Genomic DNA, 20,693 nt, shown 5'->3' with positions numbered 1-20,693 from the left:
AGTCCTTAATCGGATCGGTCCCAAGTTATTATCATTAATTTTAAAAATCTATAATTTGTCTTCTCTGGCTTATTAATTTAAAAGAACTGCAGGGTATCTTAAAAATGCATTTTTGATGCAGAAATAAGAAAAATAAAAAAGAACGGTTTAAAATTGCATATGTAATATTTTTGGGAGTACGTTTCAATTTGTTGCTGCTGCTGTTGTTCTCTCATGAAATCTCATCATCAAAATCGCTGAATTGGCTGCTGCTGCATTTTTCTGCTGCTAAATTATTCTCTGCTCACATTTTTTGGCTGCACTAATCATCAAAAAGGGTAATTTCATTGCTGCTTTTCTACTACATCATACGCTGTATCTCTTACTTCATACGCTGTGTCTCTGCTCACATCTCTTCGCTGTTGATATTTCTTATTTTGGACTATTAATATCATATCATTCTGAAGCAAATATTTTACAGTGAACACATATAAAACAATTGTATTCGCTTTAATATTATTTAAAATAATCTTAATAAAGCCAAAATGACTGAAAGTCAAGAATCACTTTTGCTTAGTCAGGAAATGACATTTTCACATATAAAATCAGCTTTAATGAAATTTAATGCACTTTCCACGGAGGAATGTAATCAAGCTCAGGTGCAAACCAGATTGTCTATGTTAGATGCTAATTGGAGTAAGTTCAAAAGTTGCCATGATAAAATTACACGCACCAGATTGACTGAGGAGATACGGAAAAACAAATATTTTACTGAGGATATTTATGCAGCCTGCGAGGAAACGTATGTAAATGCCAAGTCACTAATGCTTACATCTCTAGAAGAGTTTCGTAGTATCACGTCTACTGATAATAGCATCATGAATCAGTCCATAAATAATTCCTCTCATTTACGCTCCTTACCGAAAATTACACTACCCAAGTTTTCTGGCAGTTATCATGATTGGAGGCCATTTCATGATTTGTTTACATCTATGATTCATTCAAATAGTGACTTAACAGCCGTTGAAAAGTTTTATTATCTAAAAAGCAGCCTCAGTGGTGAAGCACTACAATGTATTTCAAATCTACCAGTCTCATCGGAGAATTTTGCACCAGCTTGGAAAATCCTGTGCACGCAATATGAAAATACGCGGGATGTTAATTAATTCTCATTTGGATTGCATTTTTGAGTTGCCACGTCTTCAAAGAAAGTCTTCTTCAGAATTGAAGAACCTTTTGGCAACTGTCAAAGAATCACTTGGTGCTCTAGAAGCCTTAGGTTCACCAATAGCACAGTGGGATCACATCATCGTCTACATGGTCGTGCGACGTTTGGACGCATCATCACATGAAGCATGGGAATTATGTCGTAGTTCATCCAAAAAGCCAGCAACATTTTCTGAACTGGAAATTTTTCTCAGTGGCCGCATTCAAGCCCTAGAAAGTGTAGAGTCTAGGGTGGTTTAACAAAAGTTCCCAAAAAATCAGCAGCTCACACACATGTATCTACATCTGCATATCAAAAACGTCCTGTTGAGGTTCCAAATAAATTACCTTTACAAACAAATAATTATTCTTGTTCTCTTTGCAGCTCAAATCATTATATTTCGAGCTGTGATATCTATAATGGTAAGACTCTTCAGCAAAACATGATGTGTCCTCTCCTCAAAAAATCTTTTTACAATTGTCTTGGTCCTCATCGGGTTGCTCAGTGTAAAAGTTCAAAAAGCTGCAGATACTGCAATGGTCGTCATCATTCCTCAATACATGGTTATCGGTTTCAATCTGAATCATCTAGTTCTGAAAATCCCACAACGAGCACAAACAATCCACTACCAACTGCTGTCAGTAATCATACCACTTCCGCAGCATTGAACTGTACGTCCAATATTTTGCTTGCCACAGCTTTAGTACGCATAAAATCGTCTCATGGAGTTTTTTTCTAACGCTCGAGCTCTGCTCGATCAAGGTTCTGAGGTAACACTTATCAGTGAAGAATTAGTTAAGAAACTTCATCTAAAAAGACATAAGGGAAACTTAAACTTAATTGGCGTCGGTGCTCTTCAATCTGGTGCGACCAAAGGTTTGGTACATTTCACGCTGTATCCACATTTTGAATCGAGCTTTCAATGTACCGTATCTGCATACGTTTTGACAAAACTAACTACTCAATTACCATCGTGCACAGTTAAGCTTAACAATACCACGTATCTTAAGAATATCCAACTTGCAGATCCAAATTTTATGGTCACTAGTAAAATTGATCTTATAATTGGCGCTGACTTATATGGTTATCTTTTGGAAGGGGAAATTATCAAGGGAACTATAAATACTCCTGTTGCTCAACTCACATCTCTCGGGTGGATATTATCTGGCGGCGTCCATAATCTGGAATCCAATGCAAAATCGTCTCATTCAGTTCAAGTATTCCAATGTCGTGTAGATCATAACCTCGATGAGTTGTTACAACGTTTTTGGACGCAAGAAGAAGGAAAAACCAAATCATCTATTTTGTCTCCGGAAGAGAAAGAATGTGAGGCCCACTTTCAAGCCACCTACCGGAGAGACTCATCAGGCAGATATATTGTCAGATTGCCGTTCAAAAGTTCACCTAATACTCTTGGCGATTCTCGTAAAGAAGCAGAACGAATGCTTGCAAAGTTGTATCAGAAATCAGAATCTAATCCTCAGTTTTTTAAACTCTACTCAGATTTTCTTAAGGAATATGAATCTTTGGGTCACATGGTTCCATCATCTCAGGCTACAATTCCTACAACAGAATACTTTCTTCCACATCATGGAGTTCTTAGGGAGTCTAGTACAACAACTAAACTGAGAGTTGTATTTAATGGATCATGCAAGACAAGCAGCGGTCTCTCATTAAACGATATTTTACACACTGGGCCCAAGCTTCAGTTAGAGATTTCTGATGTGATCACAAGATGGCGTCAATATCGGTATGTTTTTTCAGCCGATATTGAGAAAATGTTTAGACAAGTAATGGTGGATTCACGTGACTGGGCATACCAACAAATCCTTTGGACATCATCTCAATCATCAAGCGTGGTACCCTATCATCTCACTACAGTTACATATGGTCTTGGACCCGCGCCTTATCTTTCAAATCGAGTATTAAAACAACTTGCAACAGATGAAGGTTCTATCTATCCTTTAGCTGTCGATATTTTGAATAATATCACTTATGTAGATGATACATTTGGTGGAGCAGATTCTATAGAAGAAGCTCAAAGTGCAGTAATTCAACTGGATAAACTCTGCATGGCGGGCGGTTTTCATTTGCAAAAATGGACAGCTAATAATTCTAACGTTCTTTCTACCATTTCACCAGAACGATGTGCAATCAAACAAGTGATCAACTTCAAGAAACCCAATATATTTCTACACTGGGTATCTGCTGGCAACCAGAAGAAGATTGTTTTGTTTTTTCATCGCCATTTTCATCCACATCTTCCAGCACACCTACGAAACGTTCAATACTGTCAAATATATCACGCTTCTTTGACCCCCTTGGTTGGATTTCTCCAGTAACAATACAAGCAAAAATATTAATGCAAGATATTTGGCTATCGAAATCAGACTGGGATGAAGTGGTTAATGAAGATTTGGCGGCTAGATGGTCAAAATTCATCAACGATTTAAATAACGTCAATAATATTTCAATCCCTCGATGGGTTGGAATTTCCCCAACAAATCTTGGAATTGAAATACATGGTTTCTCGGATGCCTCCGAACATGCAATGGCAGCTGTCATATATTTGCGTATTATTACCGAATTCGACTCAGTTTCTGTTCATCTCATTGAAGCGAAAACAAAAGTTGCTCCAACAAAGAGGCAAACGATCCCACGTTTAGAGCTCAATGCTGCACTTATTCTCACAAAAAGAGTAGCTCATTTTAAGTCCATTTTAAATCTTAATCATGTTTCCACTCATTTGTGGACAGATTCTTCTGTTGCTTTAACTTGGATTAAAGGTCATCCCTCCCGTTGGAAAGATTACGTTGCAAACCGTGTTTTAAAGATTCAAGATGTTTTACCCCATGCTAAATGGCATCACATTCCAGGAAAGTGTAACCCTGCCGATTGTGCATCTCGAGGGATTGCAGTTCAGCAGCTTATCGAACATCCCTTATGGTGGCATGGGCCGTTATGGCTTTTAAATCATTCATCATCGTGGCCATCTGCAGACATAAATTTGGGCAATATCAATTTAGAGGAAAGATTATCTCATCGAACTGTAAACATAGTGCGTCGTCATCAAGAAGAGCCAATCTGGGACCTAATCAACAAATTTTCAAAATTAACTCGTTTGATAAGGATAACTGCTATTTGCCGTCGAGTTTTCTCAAAAAATTACAATAAATCTATTATCAAACAACCATTGAGTCCAAAAGAGCTAGAGCATGAGCGTAGGTTTTGGATAAAATTAACACAAAATTCTTATTTCTCATCAGAAATCAAGGCTCTTCATGCAGGTCAGCAGTTGCAAAATTCTCATCCTCTAAGCAAGTTTACGCCATTTATTGACGCATATGGTCTACTCCGTGTTGGCGGGCGGTTACGCAATGCTCTTATTGATCCAAATGCTAAACACCCCATTCTTTTGCCATCCAAATCAACGTTCACCAATCTTTTGATAGCAGAGGCGCACGAAAAGACTTTGCATGGTGGTGTCCAGGTCATGAGTGTTTATCTGTGGCAATCATATTGGATACTTGGTGGTCGTTCAGCTATTAAAGCATTTAATCATCGATGTGTACGTTGTGCAAAAATTAGAGGAGTAACAGCTCGACAGCTCATGGGCCAACTTCCATCAATTCGAACAATTCCTGCTAGGCCGTTTCTTCACTCGGGTGTGGATTATGCCGGTCCATTGTCTATTAAGACATGGCGTGGTCGCGGAGCAAAGCAATACAAAGGCTATATCGCTCTTTTTGTGTGTCTATCAACATCTGCCGTACACCTTGAAGTCGCTTCGGACTATTCAGTTGATGGCTTTCTTGCGGCTTTTAAAAGATTCGTCTCTCGAAGGGGAGTTTGCTCCACGCTAACTAGTGATTGTGGTACCAACTTCATAGGCGCCGATGCAGAACTTAAGCGTCTCTTCACTCAGTGTTCAAAGGAGTACTCAAAATTGTCAACAATTTTGGCTAATGACGGCACTCAGTGGAAGTTCAATCCCCCATCCGCGCCACATTTTGGTGGAAAATGGGAGGCCAGTGTCAAGTCTGTTAAATTTCATCTTCGAAGAATTATTGGTGACACTGCGTTAACCTATGAAGAGCTAACTACCCTTTTAGCGCAGATCGAGGCGGTCCTCAATTCAAGACCTCTGTGCGCACTTTCAGATGACCCCTCAGATGTAAACGCAATTACTCCTGCCCACTTCTTAATTGGATCAGCGCTGAATGCAGTACCAGAGCCATCTGTTCTTGATTTTTCTGTTTCAAGATTATCTCGTTTACAACTCATTCAACAAATGATTGAAAGCTTTTGGAAGCGTTGGTCCAATGAGTATTTACAGCGATTTAGATCAATGTCCAAATGGAAACAGCAAGAAAATTCGATCAAAAAGGGGTCATTGGTTCTTATTGCCGACGAAAGATATCCCTCCTATGAAATGGCCTTTAGGTCGCATCTTAGAAGTTCACCCAGGCCCTGATGGACTTATCAGAGTAGTAACTGTGAAGACTGCATCGTCAACTCTAAAGCGTCCTTTGGTTAAAATCTGTCCACTTCCAGTCGATGAAGAAAGGGATCTAAAAAAGACTCCAACATTTAAAAAATGTTCTAATAAATTTATAGTTTTATTTAATATTAATTTTGATTTAATATTTAAAACCTTAAATTTTAAATATTTTATTTCGTTCCCCATGGTAACGAGGCGGGCGGAATGTTCAAAATAATTTTTGTAGTCCAGTGTTAAATTAAATCTCTAAATATCATATTATTCTTCGCTTGTTAATTATGTATTTTGTATATCCTCTTTTTGTATAATCAGTCAGTCAGTTTATTGCAGTCGTCTCAGTCAGTTAGTCTACGCATCATTAGTGCATAATAAATTGTTAATTGTACTTAGTCTAAAAATCAATTATCTGTGTTTCAATCTAATAGATCTAAAATCAATACAAGAAATTTTGGTATATAAGTAAACTTCTCAGATTTTAAGTTCCATATTTAATAAATCTACAATGAAGATTACATTAAAGTACGAAGAGTTGTGTTCCGTTTTATGGAGTGTATCTTTAAAAGGGCCAGAAAGAATTGAAAACATTTCAAATTTTATAAAAACTACATATAGTAGAAAAGTAGACAAAACAGGCATATCAAAAATTGAAAACTTTTTTAACTTTTTGATGTAAAAAGTAAGTCTGTGGATGGAAATCAAAAGAAATTTCGATTAAAATTTTGTAGTTGGATGGAAACTACTACGGAAATCTCAACTTACAACACATCAGGAGGAGCGCCTTGCAAGTCATACGAAGACTTATGTTCAAGGTCAAAAAAAAGGGGGTCACACAAAAACTTTTTTCAATCTCAAATAAAAACGAAATGCTGAAAAAGGAAAACCAACCTATGGATGCCGTACATATTGCAACTATTCTTCCTAATGCATCACCAAAACGACTTAAGCGAATTGTGGAAAGTATATCAACTTCAACATCACAATCAAATTTTACTGAAGAGGAAGCAATAGCGCTTATGTTGGAACTGGGTCTCAGTCAAAATAAGTACCAAATATTAAGGAAAGCTCTGCATGAAAAAGGACACAATATATTACCATCATACAAGGCGATCCAGGAAAAAACAAACTATCCTACCATCACCTATTGCTGTTAATGATGTGGAAGCTTGTATTGATATATCATCTTTGCTCGAAAACACAGCATCAAGAATTGTATCAGACTTTTCAGAAGACCAACTAAGGAAAATTCGTAACTGTGATGTTTTCTTAATGTGTAAGTGGGGATGTGACGGTTTATCAGCACTTCCAGAATACAAACAAGCTTGTGAAAGTCGGACATTAGCAGACTACAAAAGTGTATTTATGTCATCATTAGTGCCATTACGAATTCGTTCATATTCTCTTAATCCATCATCATCAAGCATCTGAAATTGATTTGAAGATATATGGATCAATACAACTCCGGGTTCAAAAAATTTTTGTAGACCCATTGGATTTGAATATATAAAGGAGTCATAGAAAACAACAAAAGATTTAGTGGAATATTTAAAAGATGAAATAAATGCACTGGAGCCCATTTGCATAAAAATAAAGGAATTCTCTATTAACGTATCATCAGCTTAACAATGATTGATGGAAAGGTCAGCAATGCCATAACAGAAACTTCTTCCTTCTGGAGATGCTCAATATGTAATGAGAAAAAGTCGCAATTCTCAAATATAAACAAAAGCAGAAGTATTAATGAAGAAGTCCTGTCTTTCGGAATTTCACCACTTCATGCCAGAATACGATTTTTGGATTACTTTTTACACATAGCATACGACCTCAAATATAGAAGTGTGCCAGAGAATCTTACTAAATCAACAAAAAATAATGAAGAATTGAAAGAACTGAGAGCTGCGGAAAAAAGCAGAATCCAAGAAGAATTTAAAGTTCAGATGGGATTAAACATCGACAAACCACTTCCAAGTTGCGGTAGTACAAATGACGGTAATACGGCGAGAAGGTTTTTCGTGATTTTGAAATTACTTCAAAAATAACTGGAATCGACAAGGAGTTGCTTCGAAGAGTTAACACTATTTTAATGGCACTGAATAGTAAACATAAAATTAATGGAAATCGATTTGGGGAATATACATCTGAAATTTCTAAATTACTTGTATCTCTGTATCCATGGAGGGAACTAACACCAACAGTACACAAAGTATTGTGTCATGGTCAAATAATAATTGAATCGAATATTCTTCCACTTGGAGAGTTAACAGAATCTTTTGATTTCCATCCACAGACTTACTTTTTACATCAAAAAGTTTTCAATTTTTGATATGCCTGTTTTGTCTACTTTTCTACTATATGTAGTTTTTATATAATTTGAGATGTTTTCAATTCTTTCTGGCCCTTTTGAAGATACACTCCATAAAACGGAACACAACTCTTCGTACTTTAATGTAATCTTCATTGTAGATTTATTAAATATGGTATTTAAAATCTGAGAAGTTTACTTATATACCAATTCTTGTCATTTCCGATACAGGTATTCCAAAGTAAAAAATTACGAACTGTCTACCTATTAACATATTACTATAACCTGTAATTCAGTCATTGATATATCTTATTAGTGAATGAATCGAAATTATCATTACCTGTATATTTTTACCTACATGATCAAAAACGAAACAGAACGAAATGATCTGTCGAAAAAATTTAGGTAAAAAATAGTTATAAATTTCTGAAAATTTAAGCATAATAGGACCTTTCAATTATAAGGATAAGCAAACAAATAGCAAATAACTAAATATAAGATTTAAATATGTTCTGTCATATTTAATACCAAAATATGAAAAATATGAAATTAAAGGATACAGGTTTAAATGAACATATTTTTGAATGTAATTGAGATATTGGGTTTAAATTTTTTGTAAAGGGTCGAGAATTTCCATATCTAACTAAAAAATGATATTAAGGGATAAATATGGACTAAATTGTTGTAGCTATCTGGGATCCTATTAAAATTTTGATATAAATCATAGTTTTAGAAATTTAACAAATATGTAATATATGACAAAATCTTTATTTATGAACAAAACTCAATGAAATCTTCAACGCTTGTTAAATTTGTTATTTCAAATAAGAAAATGCAAAAAATTGAAAAGGTCAAAGGGCATCCCGCAATTCCCAAAAATAGGAATGAAAATCCCAAAAATGGGATTTTTTACATTTTTGCCCATAGGGTCCACATTTCTGCCAGGGCTGGGAAAGTACTTTTGGAGTAAATAGAAAACATATTGAGGTTTTCAAAACTGCTTTCAGTTTCCTGATCCCAGCTTTGGGATTTTAGAACATGTCGCCCAAAGTTGAAGTTTTGATAAAAAATAGGTCATATTCGGAAGGACGCAGTGCAAACATTTTCAAAAAATAGGACAAGTTTTTTACGCCAAAGCGTTCTGCGTAAAGATACCTTTTAGAAAATTATAAAATTGTTATATGTTCTTAAAGAAAAATTTAATTTATTAATAAAAGAGTTAAGACACATTTTGGGCAAAAAAACGGCAAAAATCTAAAATTTTTTGAATTTTTAAATTAAAAAACGTATATTTTTGGATCTGTAAATGATATTGATCTAAAATTTTTATTGTATATTATTGGAAATTTTGTTGTTTAACTAACATTGTCCATTTGGTCCAAAATTACGTCCGGTATTCAATAAAAGGCGGACCAAGGTATGGTAAATTTTGTATCACTAAATTTTTAAATGCCTATAACTCGGATATTAAAGAGATAAGTAGTATGTCCAAGCATGTTTTTTCAAGATCTCGTCGCTTTCAGCGCTTTCAGAAAATATAAAAATCTTTGTATTTGGGTGAAAAACAAAAAATGGCACTAGTTTAAAAATTTTACATGTCGTAGGTACCCTACTTTGAGCCGCCACAGCTCCGTCCCTGGGGCATCTGCGGGTTCATCTTCAAAACTTAAACTCGAATACTCCATGGCTACGCTCACGCCAAATTTTATCCCGATCGGATCAGCCGTTTAGAAATGCCAGATTTATTTCCAAAAAATTTTCATTCTGCTCCACTGTGGGCTGTGCCGAATCATAAATGACTACTTTTATGTTATTACTTTTCTAACAGATTAAATATTTGTAGAAATAAGTTTTCTCACGTCTTGAATAGAAAAAATGCAAATAGTTAAATGTATTGCAATTCCAAGATTTATCGAACATTATAAAGGTCATTTTCTTTATATTTTTATAGCACCTAGCGATATTTAGTAATTTGCATGTATGCATGTGAGAGAAAGATTTCCCAGCAGTTCGACAAAGAGTCAATGCATACGAAAATGACAGTAATTTCCACCCACCTGGATGATCGTAATTCGAATGCTTTGGATCATTCGTCACGAATGTACCCTTTGTAATCGAGAATGAAGACAGTCGTCACTTTAGTGTTCTCTTTGTAAGCGGAAGCGGAGACAGTCGTCTCTTTACTGTCCTCAAATAACCTAGAGATTATACTCTTAAAAGTAGTTTTTTGTTGTACTTCCGAAAGTAGTTATTTTACTCATCTTTTGGAGAAATGATTATTACTTTCTACTAATATGCCACCATCTGGATGACTCAAATTTATAGCTTTCGGGTCAATCGTCACATTATTGTCAAATAGTATTTTAGAGAGTGGACACTTAAAATTTTTAAATTTTAGTTCCATTACTATCTATCCACTTGGCTGACTCCAATTCGTATGTTTTTGGTCTTTCGTCAAAAGTAAACTCTTTGTAAACGAGAATGAAGACAGTCGTCACTTTAGTGTCCCCTTTGTAAGCGAGAGCGGAGGCAATCGTCTCTTTACTGTCTCTTTGTAGGATGTAGAGTGACGATTGACTTTCTCGTAGGACAAGTCCGTGTTAAAATGGTTGGTCACCTAGGTAGTCAGGTGGCTAGGGGCCACCACAAGTGGTAGGTGAAGTGGTCAGTTCGGGACTGTCCCGTCGAACTGCTGGGTGCTCCTTAAATACGGTTAAAGCGCTTTTAGAGGCTGGACCTAGTATGGAAGATATGACCAATTATACCGATCGTTTAAAATTATTTAAGCTAAATTTCTGTACATAAAAGCTATATTTCAGTTAAATTTTGTATTTATATCGTAATTTATTAAAAAGTAATGTTTAAGTGGTTTTCTGAAGAGAACATTGTATGTGACCGACCGCACCCATGTTATGAACCAATCGTAAAAAATCTTGAAGTAAAATTTTTGTATTCAAAACTAATATTTGTGCCAAATTTTGTATCAATAGCTTTATTTGGTAATGTGCCTTTTAGAGATTTTCGTAAAAGGACTTTGTATGGGAGCTATGTCCAATATGTTCCCTGATTTTCTGAAGGGAACCTAGTATGAGAGCTATGACCAAATATGGACCGAGGGGACCTTATATGGGAGCTATGACCAGTTATTGACCGATCGGAAAAAAATTTCTCAATAATGTTTGTGTGCATATAAGTAATACGTGTACCAAATTTTATGTGGATATCTAAATTTAATAATGAGTAATGCGAGTTTAAGTGATATTCGGGAGGGGACCTTGTATGGGAGCTATGACCAATTATGGACCGATCCAAAAAACGTTCATGGCAATATTTCTGTATATAAGAGCAATACTTGTACCAAATTTTATATAGATATCTTACTTTAATAATAAGTTATAGGTGTTTAAGTGATTTTCGGGAGAGGACCTTGTATGGGAGCTATGGCCAATTATGGACTCTACAAACTCATTAAGCCTTTGTCAAATGGAATGCATTGTAAGACATTATTGTAAGAATGATTATTGTAAGACATTCTTATCAAAAAATAACATAAATAAAAAAACAAATAAGCATCCTTTACAACATCAGGTGTGGGGTGCATCTTAGTAAACCAACGAAAATATCGAAACAGCTCAATGATGGATCTAAGACCTAGTCGCCAGACAATGACTGATGCATTAGATGCAGCCGGCATCGAGTTCCCTTCTTCTGCGACGCTGAGCCAACTACGAGGCTTATATGAAGCGCTAATGACACAACAAAGTAACCGCGCTTTAAAACCAGCAAGCAAAGAGGATACAGTGGAAGACATGAACCAGTGCGCTGTCCAAGCAAATACTGATGCCGCTGAAAATACTATTAAGACACACGTTGTCGCAAATCCTGCTGCACAACAGCAAACACGTGCTCTAGATCAGTACGCCGTAGAAGCCAACACTGAAGTCCACGTGCATTATGCCGCTGAAACTGAAGACAATGCATCTGCCAAGGCGAATTCAGATAAGGTGGTGTTATTCAATCAGCTGATTATTTTTTTCTTCACTTGTTTGGTACGCACTGATGTCAGAGTTTGTTATTGTTTACATTTCTATGAAGTCTGTGGATGGAAATCAAAAGAAATTTCGATTAAAATTTTGTAGTTGGATGGAAACTACTACGGAAATCTCAACTTACAAACACATCAACAGGAGCGCCTTGCAAGTCATACGAAGACTTATGTTCAAGGTCAAAAAAAAGAGGGTCACACAAAAACTTTTTTCAATCTAAATGAGGAAATTGCTGATACATTTAACGAAATGCTGAAAAGGAAAACCAACCTATGGCTGCCGTACATATTGCAACTATTCTTCCTAATGCATCACCAAAACGACTTAAGCGAATTGTGGAAAGTATACCAACTCCAACATCACAATCAAATTTTACTGAAGAGGAAGCAATAGCGCTTATGTTGGAACTGGGTCTCAGTCGAAATAAGTACCAAATATTAAGGAAAGCTCTCCATGAAAAAGGACACAATATATTACATCATACAAGGCGATCCAGGAAAAAACAAGCTATCCTACCATCACCTATTGCTGTTAATGATGTGGAAGCTTGTATTGATATATCATCTTTGCTCTAAAACACAGCATCAAGAATTGTGTCAGACTTTTCAGAAGACCAACTAAGGAAAATTCATAACTGTGATGTTGTCTTAATGGTAAGTGGGGATGTGACGGTTTATTAGCACTTCCAGAATACAAACAAGCTTGTGGAAGTCGGACCATTAGCAGACTACAAAAGTGTATTGATGTCATCATTAGTGCCATTACGAATTCGTTCATATTCCCTTAATCCATCATCGTCAAGCATCGGAAATTCATTTGAAGATATATGGATCAATACAAACTCCGGGTTCAAAAAATTTTTGTAGACCCATTGGATTAGAATTATAAAAGGAGTCAAAGAAAACAACAAAAAGATTTAGTGGAATTTTAAAAGATGAAATAAATGCACTGGAGCCCATTTGCATAAAAAATAAAGGAATTCTCTATTAAACGTATCATATCAGCTAAGCTTAACAATGAATGGAAATCGATTTGGGGAATATACATCTGAAATTTCTAAATTACTTGTATCTCTGTATCCATGGAGGGAACTAACACCAACAGTAAACAAAGTATTGTGTCATGGTCAAATAATAATTGAATCGAATATTCTTCCACTTGGAGAGTTAACAGAAGAAGCCCAGGAAGCGAGGAATCGAGATTTTAAGCATGTTCAACTTTTTAGCTTAAGAAAATGCTCCAGGCAATCACAGAATGAAGATATTTTTAATAGTTTACTTCTATCTTCTGATCCTGTTCTTTCAACTATGCGAAATAGATGGATTTCTTATGAAACTTTATCATCTCAAAACGAGGAAGATTTAAAGGACTTATATTACCCTCAGGATATGTATACCGATATGACAGATTATTTTATAGAAAATAAGTAGTGTTAGGAATTAACTATATAAGTAGGTTGTAAGAATTAATTGTATTATGTTTAAGATAAACAGTTCAAATAAAAAAAGCTATTATACTAACTGATGATATTGTATTAAATTGTGTTTTATATTTCGGTGGGCGGGAAAGGTGGTTTGTGTGATGTGATTTAGGTTTTGTTGTGCGTGGCTCATAATAAAATTATATTTTTTATTGTATATACAATGTTATAGTCTTTAATAAAATAATTAACTAAATAATTTTTAAAAATTGTCCAAATATTTTATTCAACATCAAATGTATGTTCTGTCATACTTAATACTAAAAATATGAAAAATATGAAATTAAAGAACACTGGTTTAAATGAACATATTTTTGAATGTAATTGAGATATTGGCTTGAAATTTTTTGTAAAGGGTCGAGAATTTCCATATCTAACTAAAAAAAGATATTAAGGGATAAATATGGACTAAATTGTTGTAGCTATCAGCGACCCTATTAAAATTTTTACATAAATCATAGTTTTAGAAATTTAACAAATATGTAACATATGACAAAATCTTTATTTATGAACAAAACTCAATAAAATCTTCAACGCTTGTTAAATTTGTCATTTCAAATAAGAAAATGTAAAAAAAAATTGAAAAGGTCAAAGGGCATCTCGCAATTCCCAAAAATCCCAAAAATGGGATTTTTTACATTTTTGCCCATAGGGTCCACATTTCTTTCAGGGCTGGGAAAATACTTTTGGAGTAAATAGAAAACATATTGAGGTTTCCAAAACTGCTTTCAGTTTTCTGATCCCAGCTTTGGGATTTTAGAACATGTCGCCCAAAGTTGAAGTTTTGATAAAAAATAGGTCATATTCGGAAGGACGCAGTGGCAACATTTTCAAAAAATAGGACAAGTTTTTTACGCCAAAGCGTTCTGCGTAAAGATATCTTTTAGAAAACTATAAAATTATTATATGTTCTTAAAGAAAATTTTTTTTATTAATAAAGGAGTTAAGACACATTTTGGGCAAAAAACGGCAAAAATCTAAAATTTTTTGAATTTTTAAATTAAAAAACGTATATTTTTGGATCTGTAAATGATATTGATCTGAAATTTTTTGTATATTATTGGAAATTTTGTCTAACTAACAAGAAAAAATTGAGTCCATTTGGTCCAAAATTACGCCCGGTATTCAGAAGAAGGCGGACCAAGTTATGATAAATTTTGTATCACTAAATTTTTAAATGCTTATAACTCGGATATTATAAGAGATAAGTAGTATGCCCAAGCATGTTTTTCAAGATCTTGTCGAGCGCTTTCAGAAAATATAAAAATCTTTGGGTGAAAAACAAAAAATGGCACTAGTTTAAAAATTTTACATGTCGTAGGTACCCTACTTTGAGCCGCCGCAGCTCCGTCCCTGGAGCATCTGCGGGTTCATCTTCAAAACTTAAACTCGAATACTCCTTGGCTACTCTCACGCCAAATTTTATCCCGATCGGATCAGCCGTTTAGAAATGCCAGATTTATTTCCAAAAAATTTCCATTCTGCCCCACTGTGGAAGGTTAAGCGTATAATTAAATAAATATTTGTATAAATGTTTGTCAAATAAAAGAAGATGGTCACCAGAAATGGAAACAATATTTTTTTTAAAAAGATGTATACGTGTGTGTTGATGAATGGTGGCCAAAAATGCTCCTGCCTTGTCAGAAAATTTGAGTTTAATTTGGGGTACATGAACTAAATAGTCACTATAAAACAGAGAAGATCAATATTGCCATTACATAGCACACGTAATTATTCTTCTTTTTAAATAGAGCAATATCAGTTGGTTTGCTCTCAACCTGAAAAACAAAATCAAATCAGTCGCTGATCAGCACTTGCCGAAGCAAGGACTGTGGGCGGCGTTTTTAAAATACACACAGAAATACAAGAATAAAATTTTGAGAAAGCCGAATTAATGAAGAAGAACATGAGAGAACAGTTGATAGTTTTTTATATATTGACTTTGATACACGCTGGCTTTCAAAATCCATACTTTATAGTTTGTAGTCATTTTATTAGTATACTTTTAATTTGAATGGAATTCTGTTCTCTGCTGCTTTACCAACACCAATAAAACTATGATAGTCTATGGTAGTATGTGTGTGAGCAACACTGCTATAAAAGCTCAATTTTATGTTTCTCAGTGCTAAGTTAAAAAATTTACAAAAACCAAATACAGTTCTTTCCAATTTTGATCATAATATACCAAAAGGAAAATTAAAAAATTAAATGATAACAAGTAGATAGAATAAAAATTTCAAAAAACAACACTAAGAAGATAGTTCAATTCAGAATCAATCTTACTGTTAACAGTCAGAAGAAAAAGTGTTTGCACATTTCAGTAAATATATTTAATTCATTGTGATCAGTTGTGTGTTACATTGTGAAATTTAGATTTTCTAATAAATTGTGTTAATTTAAAATTAAGAGTGCCATATTCGGCTGCACAGTGGGGCAGAATGCAAATTTTTTGGAAATAAATCTGGCATTTCTAAACGGCTGATCCGATTGGCTTGAGCGTAGCCAAGGAGTATTCGAGTTTAAGTTTTGAAGATGAACCCCGCAGATGCTCCAGACACGGAGCTGTGGCGGCTCAAATTAGGGTACCTACGACATGTAAAATTTATAAACTCGTGCCATTTTTTGTTTTTCACCCAAATAATATAATATCCGAGTTATAGGCATTTAAAAATTTAGTGATACAAAATTTACCATACCTTGGTCCGGTTTTTTTGAATACCGGGCGTAATTTTGGACCAAATGGACTCAATTTTTTCTTGTTAGTTAGACAACAAAAAACAAACAAAAAATTTCATATCAATATCATTAACAGATCCAAAAATATACGGTTTTTAATTTAAAAATTCAAAAATTTTAGATTTTTGCCGTTTTTTTGCCCAAAATGTGTCTTAACTCTTCAATTAATAAAATAAAATTTTCTTTAAGAACATAAGTATAACAATTTTATAGTTTTCTAAAAGATATCTTTACGCAGAACGCTTTGGCGTAAAAAACTTGTCCTATTTTTTGAAAATGTTGCCACTGCGTCCTTCCGAATATGATGTGTGGAGGGTATCAAAAAACAGAAAAGATTTGTTATTGCTTTTGATTATTTTTATGATCATTTGCTTAGCCTAATAAAAAGTTCAACAGACTGGTGGACAGATATACAGACAGACGGACATATATATATTCTTGATTTCGATTATTTGTATGATCATTTGGTTAGCGTAATAAAAGATTCTACGCGGATTTTAAACTATAATAATTGTGTAAAAATCAAATTTTTTGTTGTGATTTTGTAATTTTACACTCTATTGTGATATTAACAGACAGACAAAGAGACTTAAATATATCTATATAGTAATATTTTTTTGCATATGAGCAACACTTTTACTAAATTTTATATGAATATCTTAATTTGGTAATGAGTTATGTGCATTTAAGTTATTTTCGGGAGGGGACTTTGTATGGGAGCTATGACCAATTATGGTCCGATTTGAAAAAAAACTTTCATATCAATATTTCTTTATGTGAGAGCAATACTTGTACCAAATTTTATATGTATATCTTAATTTAGTAATGAATTATGTGCGTTTAAGTGATTTTCGGGAGGGGTCCTTGTATAGGAGCTACGTACCCATCCAAAAAAAATTTCCTCTGAATGAATTCTATTGACATATGATTTTAATTTGTAAAATTTTGTGAAGATATCGACATTGCGTCGGAAGTTATTAACAAAAAAACCAATTTTCTGGGAATATGTACTTTTGTATGTGAAGTATATGAAATTGTGGACCGATGCTGGCAACATTCAGGGAACAGGCTCTTGTGTAGAAACGAATTTGTGGTGATTTTCATGGAATTATCTTGCATAATTTTCAGGAAAATTACATCAGAATGTGTAAAAAATGCTTATTTGTTTCGAGGTTGTTTTAAATTTTGATTCATAACTTTTCCCGGTGTGAACCGATTTTGCTCATTTTCAATACCAAACTGCTTAGGATAATAATGAATATATTCAGTGAATTTGGTGTATTTGTTTGGCTTAGTTTTAACGTGAGCGTGTTTTAACCAGACAGACGGACATATCTAAATCGACTCAGAATTTTATAAGGATCCAGAATATATATGCTTTGTTGGGACTCAGATGAATATTTCTTGGTGTTACACACGGAATGACAAACTTGTATATACCCTCTATCACCACTGATGGTGGTGAAGGGTATAAAAAATTATTATATGTTTAAAAAGCGATGATAAATTGTTATGAATAAAAACAAGTAAGAGTGCTATATTCGGCTGTGCCGAATCTTATATACCCTTCACCATAGTGTATTTAGCACATCTTTTATAAATTTAAAATTTTTTCCCGACTACATTATTATTACATCAATAGCTAAACAAAAAGAACAACAACAACGATAACGAAATAAAAAACAAAATACTCAAGGCATCTAAACCAACAAACATACATAACGAAAAACACAGAAAAACAAAAATAACAGCGCAATGACGCCAACAGCATCCAACCCAACAAACATTTTCTATTGCGGAAGTTACCTGTGTGAAACTTCCAAACGTGCTAAAAGCTCGCCAGCGATGTTGCGGAAGTATAAGAATTCTTGTCACCAGTCGGGAAGAACTGATGCCGAGCTGAGGAACGTCTAAGAGTAACTTGGAAGATACTTCTGGAAGACCCGCAGAAGAAACTTCTAGATGACTCTTGGAAGTAAGGTATTGCCAAAGACTCTTCTAGATGTGACTAGGAAGTCACTTCTTGAAGTGAGCTAAACCGGTTACAAAAAATTCCCTTTTTAGTTATTTTGTTTTAAATTATACAGCATTTCTTAAACAATATATATAGTATGTGGTATCATTTGAAAGGTTTTTTGAAGCCAAGTCTAGTAAAAACCTAACAATTTTAAATATTTTGGAATATGACAATTATAAGCAAACAGTTATTTATGATTAATACATCATTGGACGCGACTTTAAAATACCTTTTAAACGATACCCCGTATTGGATATTTTGTTTCAAAACAAACAAAAATTTAAAAAAAATAATTCCAAAATACCTTTTTTTAATTTGGTCCAGCGGTCACTTAAAATATTTTGGGAATCATCATAAAACAAAGCAAGGTAAATTTTGGGAGGGGTAACAAAAACACGTTTTTGCTTTCCATACAGAGTGAGTCGGTCTAATGAACATATGTATCAAAAATTTAGAATTATTACCTTATAATAAGATAATTTTCAGGGAATCTGTATTAATATTCCAACTGCTGACTGGTATACTTCCAAAAATTGTAAAAGTTGGACTCTAAAATATTTTTGTAGTTCTTCATCAATTTTATGATTAATCCATCAAATTGTAAGAGTTATATTATGGAACGCATTAATCCTTCAACGAAATAAACCAAAATAATCTTATAATTAATATTGAATATACATACTTTTGTATTTATTGAAATTACCAGTTATACTTTAGAAAGCAATAAAAATAGGATTCTCTCATGTCCAATACATTTACCACCAAAGTTTAAACGGTCAGATCAATTTTTTACATTTTATGCAAATAATTGACATTTTTAATGGAAACACGTGATGAAATAAGACATATATAACTTACCAGATCCCTTTTTTATATTTTAATTCGGTTAGAAGTATTTTAATAGGGGGTACAATATTAGCTACTGCTTTCTAAAAAATAAAATAATTAAAAATTAATAAATTTATTTATTTATTGTTTTGAATCAATAAAAACATTACCTTTCATGAAAATTTTTTCAATAACTTGGAATTAAACCGTCTATAAAGATCTGAAATTACTAAGTCATGGATTATTTTTTAAATTATTTACAGTCACTAACAATAGAAACACCTTAACGGCCCTAAACGGGATATTGCTTTTGACACTAATATTGCAATACTATTTTTTGTTTGCTCTCTTCTAATACTTAGGTTCAATATCTTGGGAACGGCATGCTAAATATTAAGAATATTAGTATCATATGATAGGTCATAGAAAAACCTGCTGTTAATAACTAAAAAAGTACCTATAATTAGAATAATTAAATCTAAAGCTATATGAAAATTAATAAAATTGTATTTATTTAAAAAAGGTGGGTTTAAAACTATCTGATTTCAATATTAAATATCTTATATGGGCAATTTCGTGTCGAGTGACCCAAGTCAAAACGTAATTTATGTATAAAACAGTAGTATTATTTTCTATATAATGATTCCAGACCTAAACGCGCAAATAGTTTTAAAAATATTGAAAGTTAAGATTTAACTCAAATAAATCTAAATATGTTTAAAATGCAAAGTTCATCAAATGAAAGTCGAAATGTACAACTTGAAAAAGATTTTAAATGCTTATACCTCCTAAAAGAATTAAGAGAGAGTCAAAATTGAATATAAAAACATTTTTAATTAAACATATTAGACTTTTTTAAAAATAATGGAAATGGAAGCCGTTAAGAGTTGTTAACATATTCCTAAAATAGTATTTTAATATGACAACTTACTTTTTAATTTTATTTATATAATCCTTCCTTATACTTTTTGGTATATATTTAATACACTTCGCCAATTAATAAAACCTTCTTAAATGTTTATTAACAGTTGATTTTTAACACAACACTGTCATATTTTTTTTATTACTTAAGATTCACAATATTTTAATTACACTATTTTTCTATGAACAGTAAATTCAATAACTCATTTAAGTTTTACGATGAATAATTAAAACTGAACATGACTGAACAAAACACAAAACATCACTGAACTTAGCCAAATTTCTGCATTATTTATTTTTATTTTTTTACGCTAAAAAATGGAGTATTTATATTTTTTGTTTTTGTACTCTTCTTACTATCATCCGGAAGTAACCTAAAAGTATACTTCCAGACGGCGAAAACTAGAAATCAATGTATTTTGTTTTTGTAAAATGTTTGCCTCGTCTGACAATTGTACAGAAGTGACTACAATCCACACTTCCAGATGAATAAACATTAATGTGAACACTCTTCAAACTGTCTTCCAGAAGTGACATTAACATACAAATCAAGAAGATACAAATTAGGAAACAATGTATTTTGTTATTGTAAAATGTTTGTTCTCACCTAACATAAATACTAAAACGTCACTAAAACGTATACTTCAGATGAAAAAAATTCAACAGACATGGTTTTTTG

The 20,693-nt window shown here is 33.4% G+C and overlaps 1 protein-coding gene across 1 annotated transcript in view; it reads left to right on the top strand.

Moving 5' to 3' along the window:
• Positions 1-5,752, top strand: part of LOC124418923 — a 16,499-nt gene extending 10,747 nt beyond the window's left edge. Inside the window, exon 2 of the mRNA XM_046946871.1 lies at positions 3,535-5,752. Coding sequence (XP_046802827.1) covers positions 3,535-5,660 — 2,126 coding nt within the window. The 3' untranslated portion in view covers positions 5,661-5,752. The remainder of the gene's footprint in view (positions 1-3,534) is intronic.
• The last annotated feature ends 14,941 nt before the right edge of the window (positions 5,753-20,693 follow it).

The sequence above is a fragment of the Lucilia cuprina genome, chromosome X, assembly GCF_022045245.1.
Source record: "Lucilia cuprina isolate Lc7/37 chromosome X, ASM2204524v1, whole genome shotgun sequence".
Lineage (NCBI taxonomy): Eukaryota > Metazoa > Arthropoda > Insecta > Diptera > Calliphoridae > Lucilia > Lucilia cuprina.
This window is presented reverse-complemented; position numbering and strand designations above follow the sequence as displayed.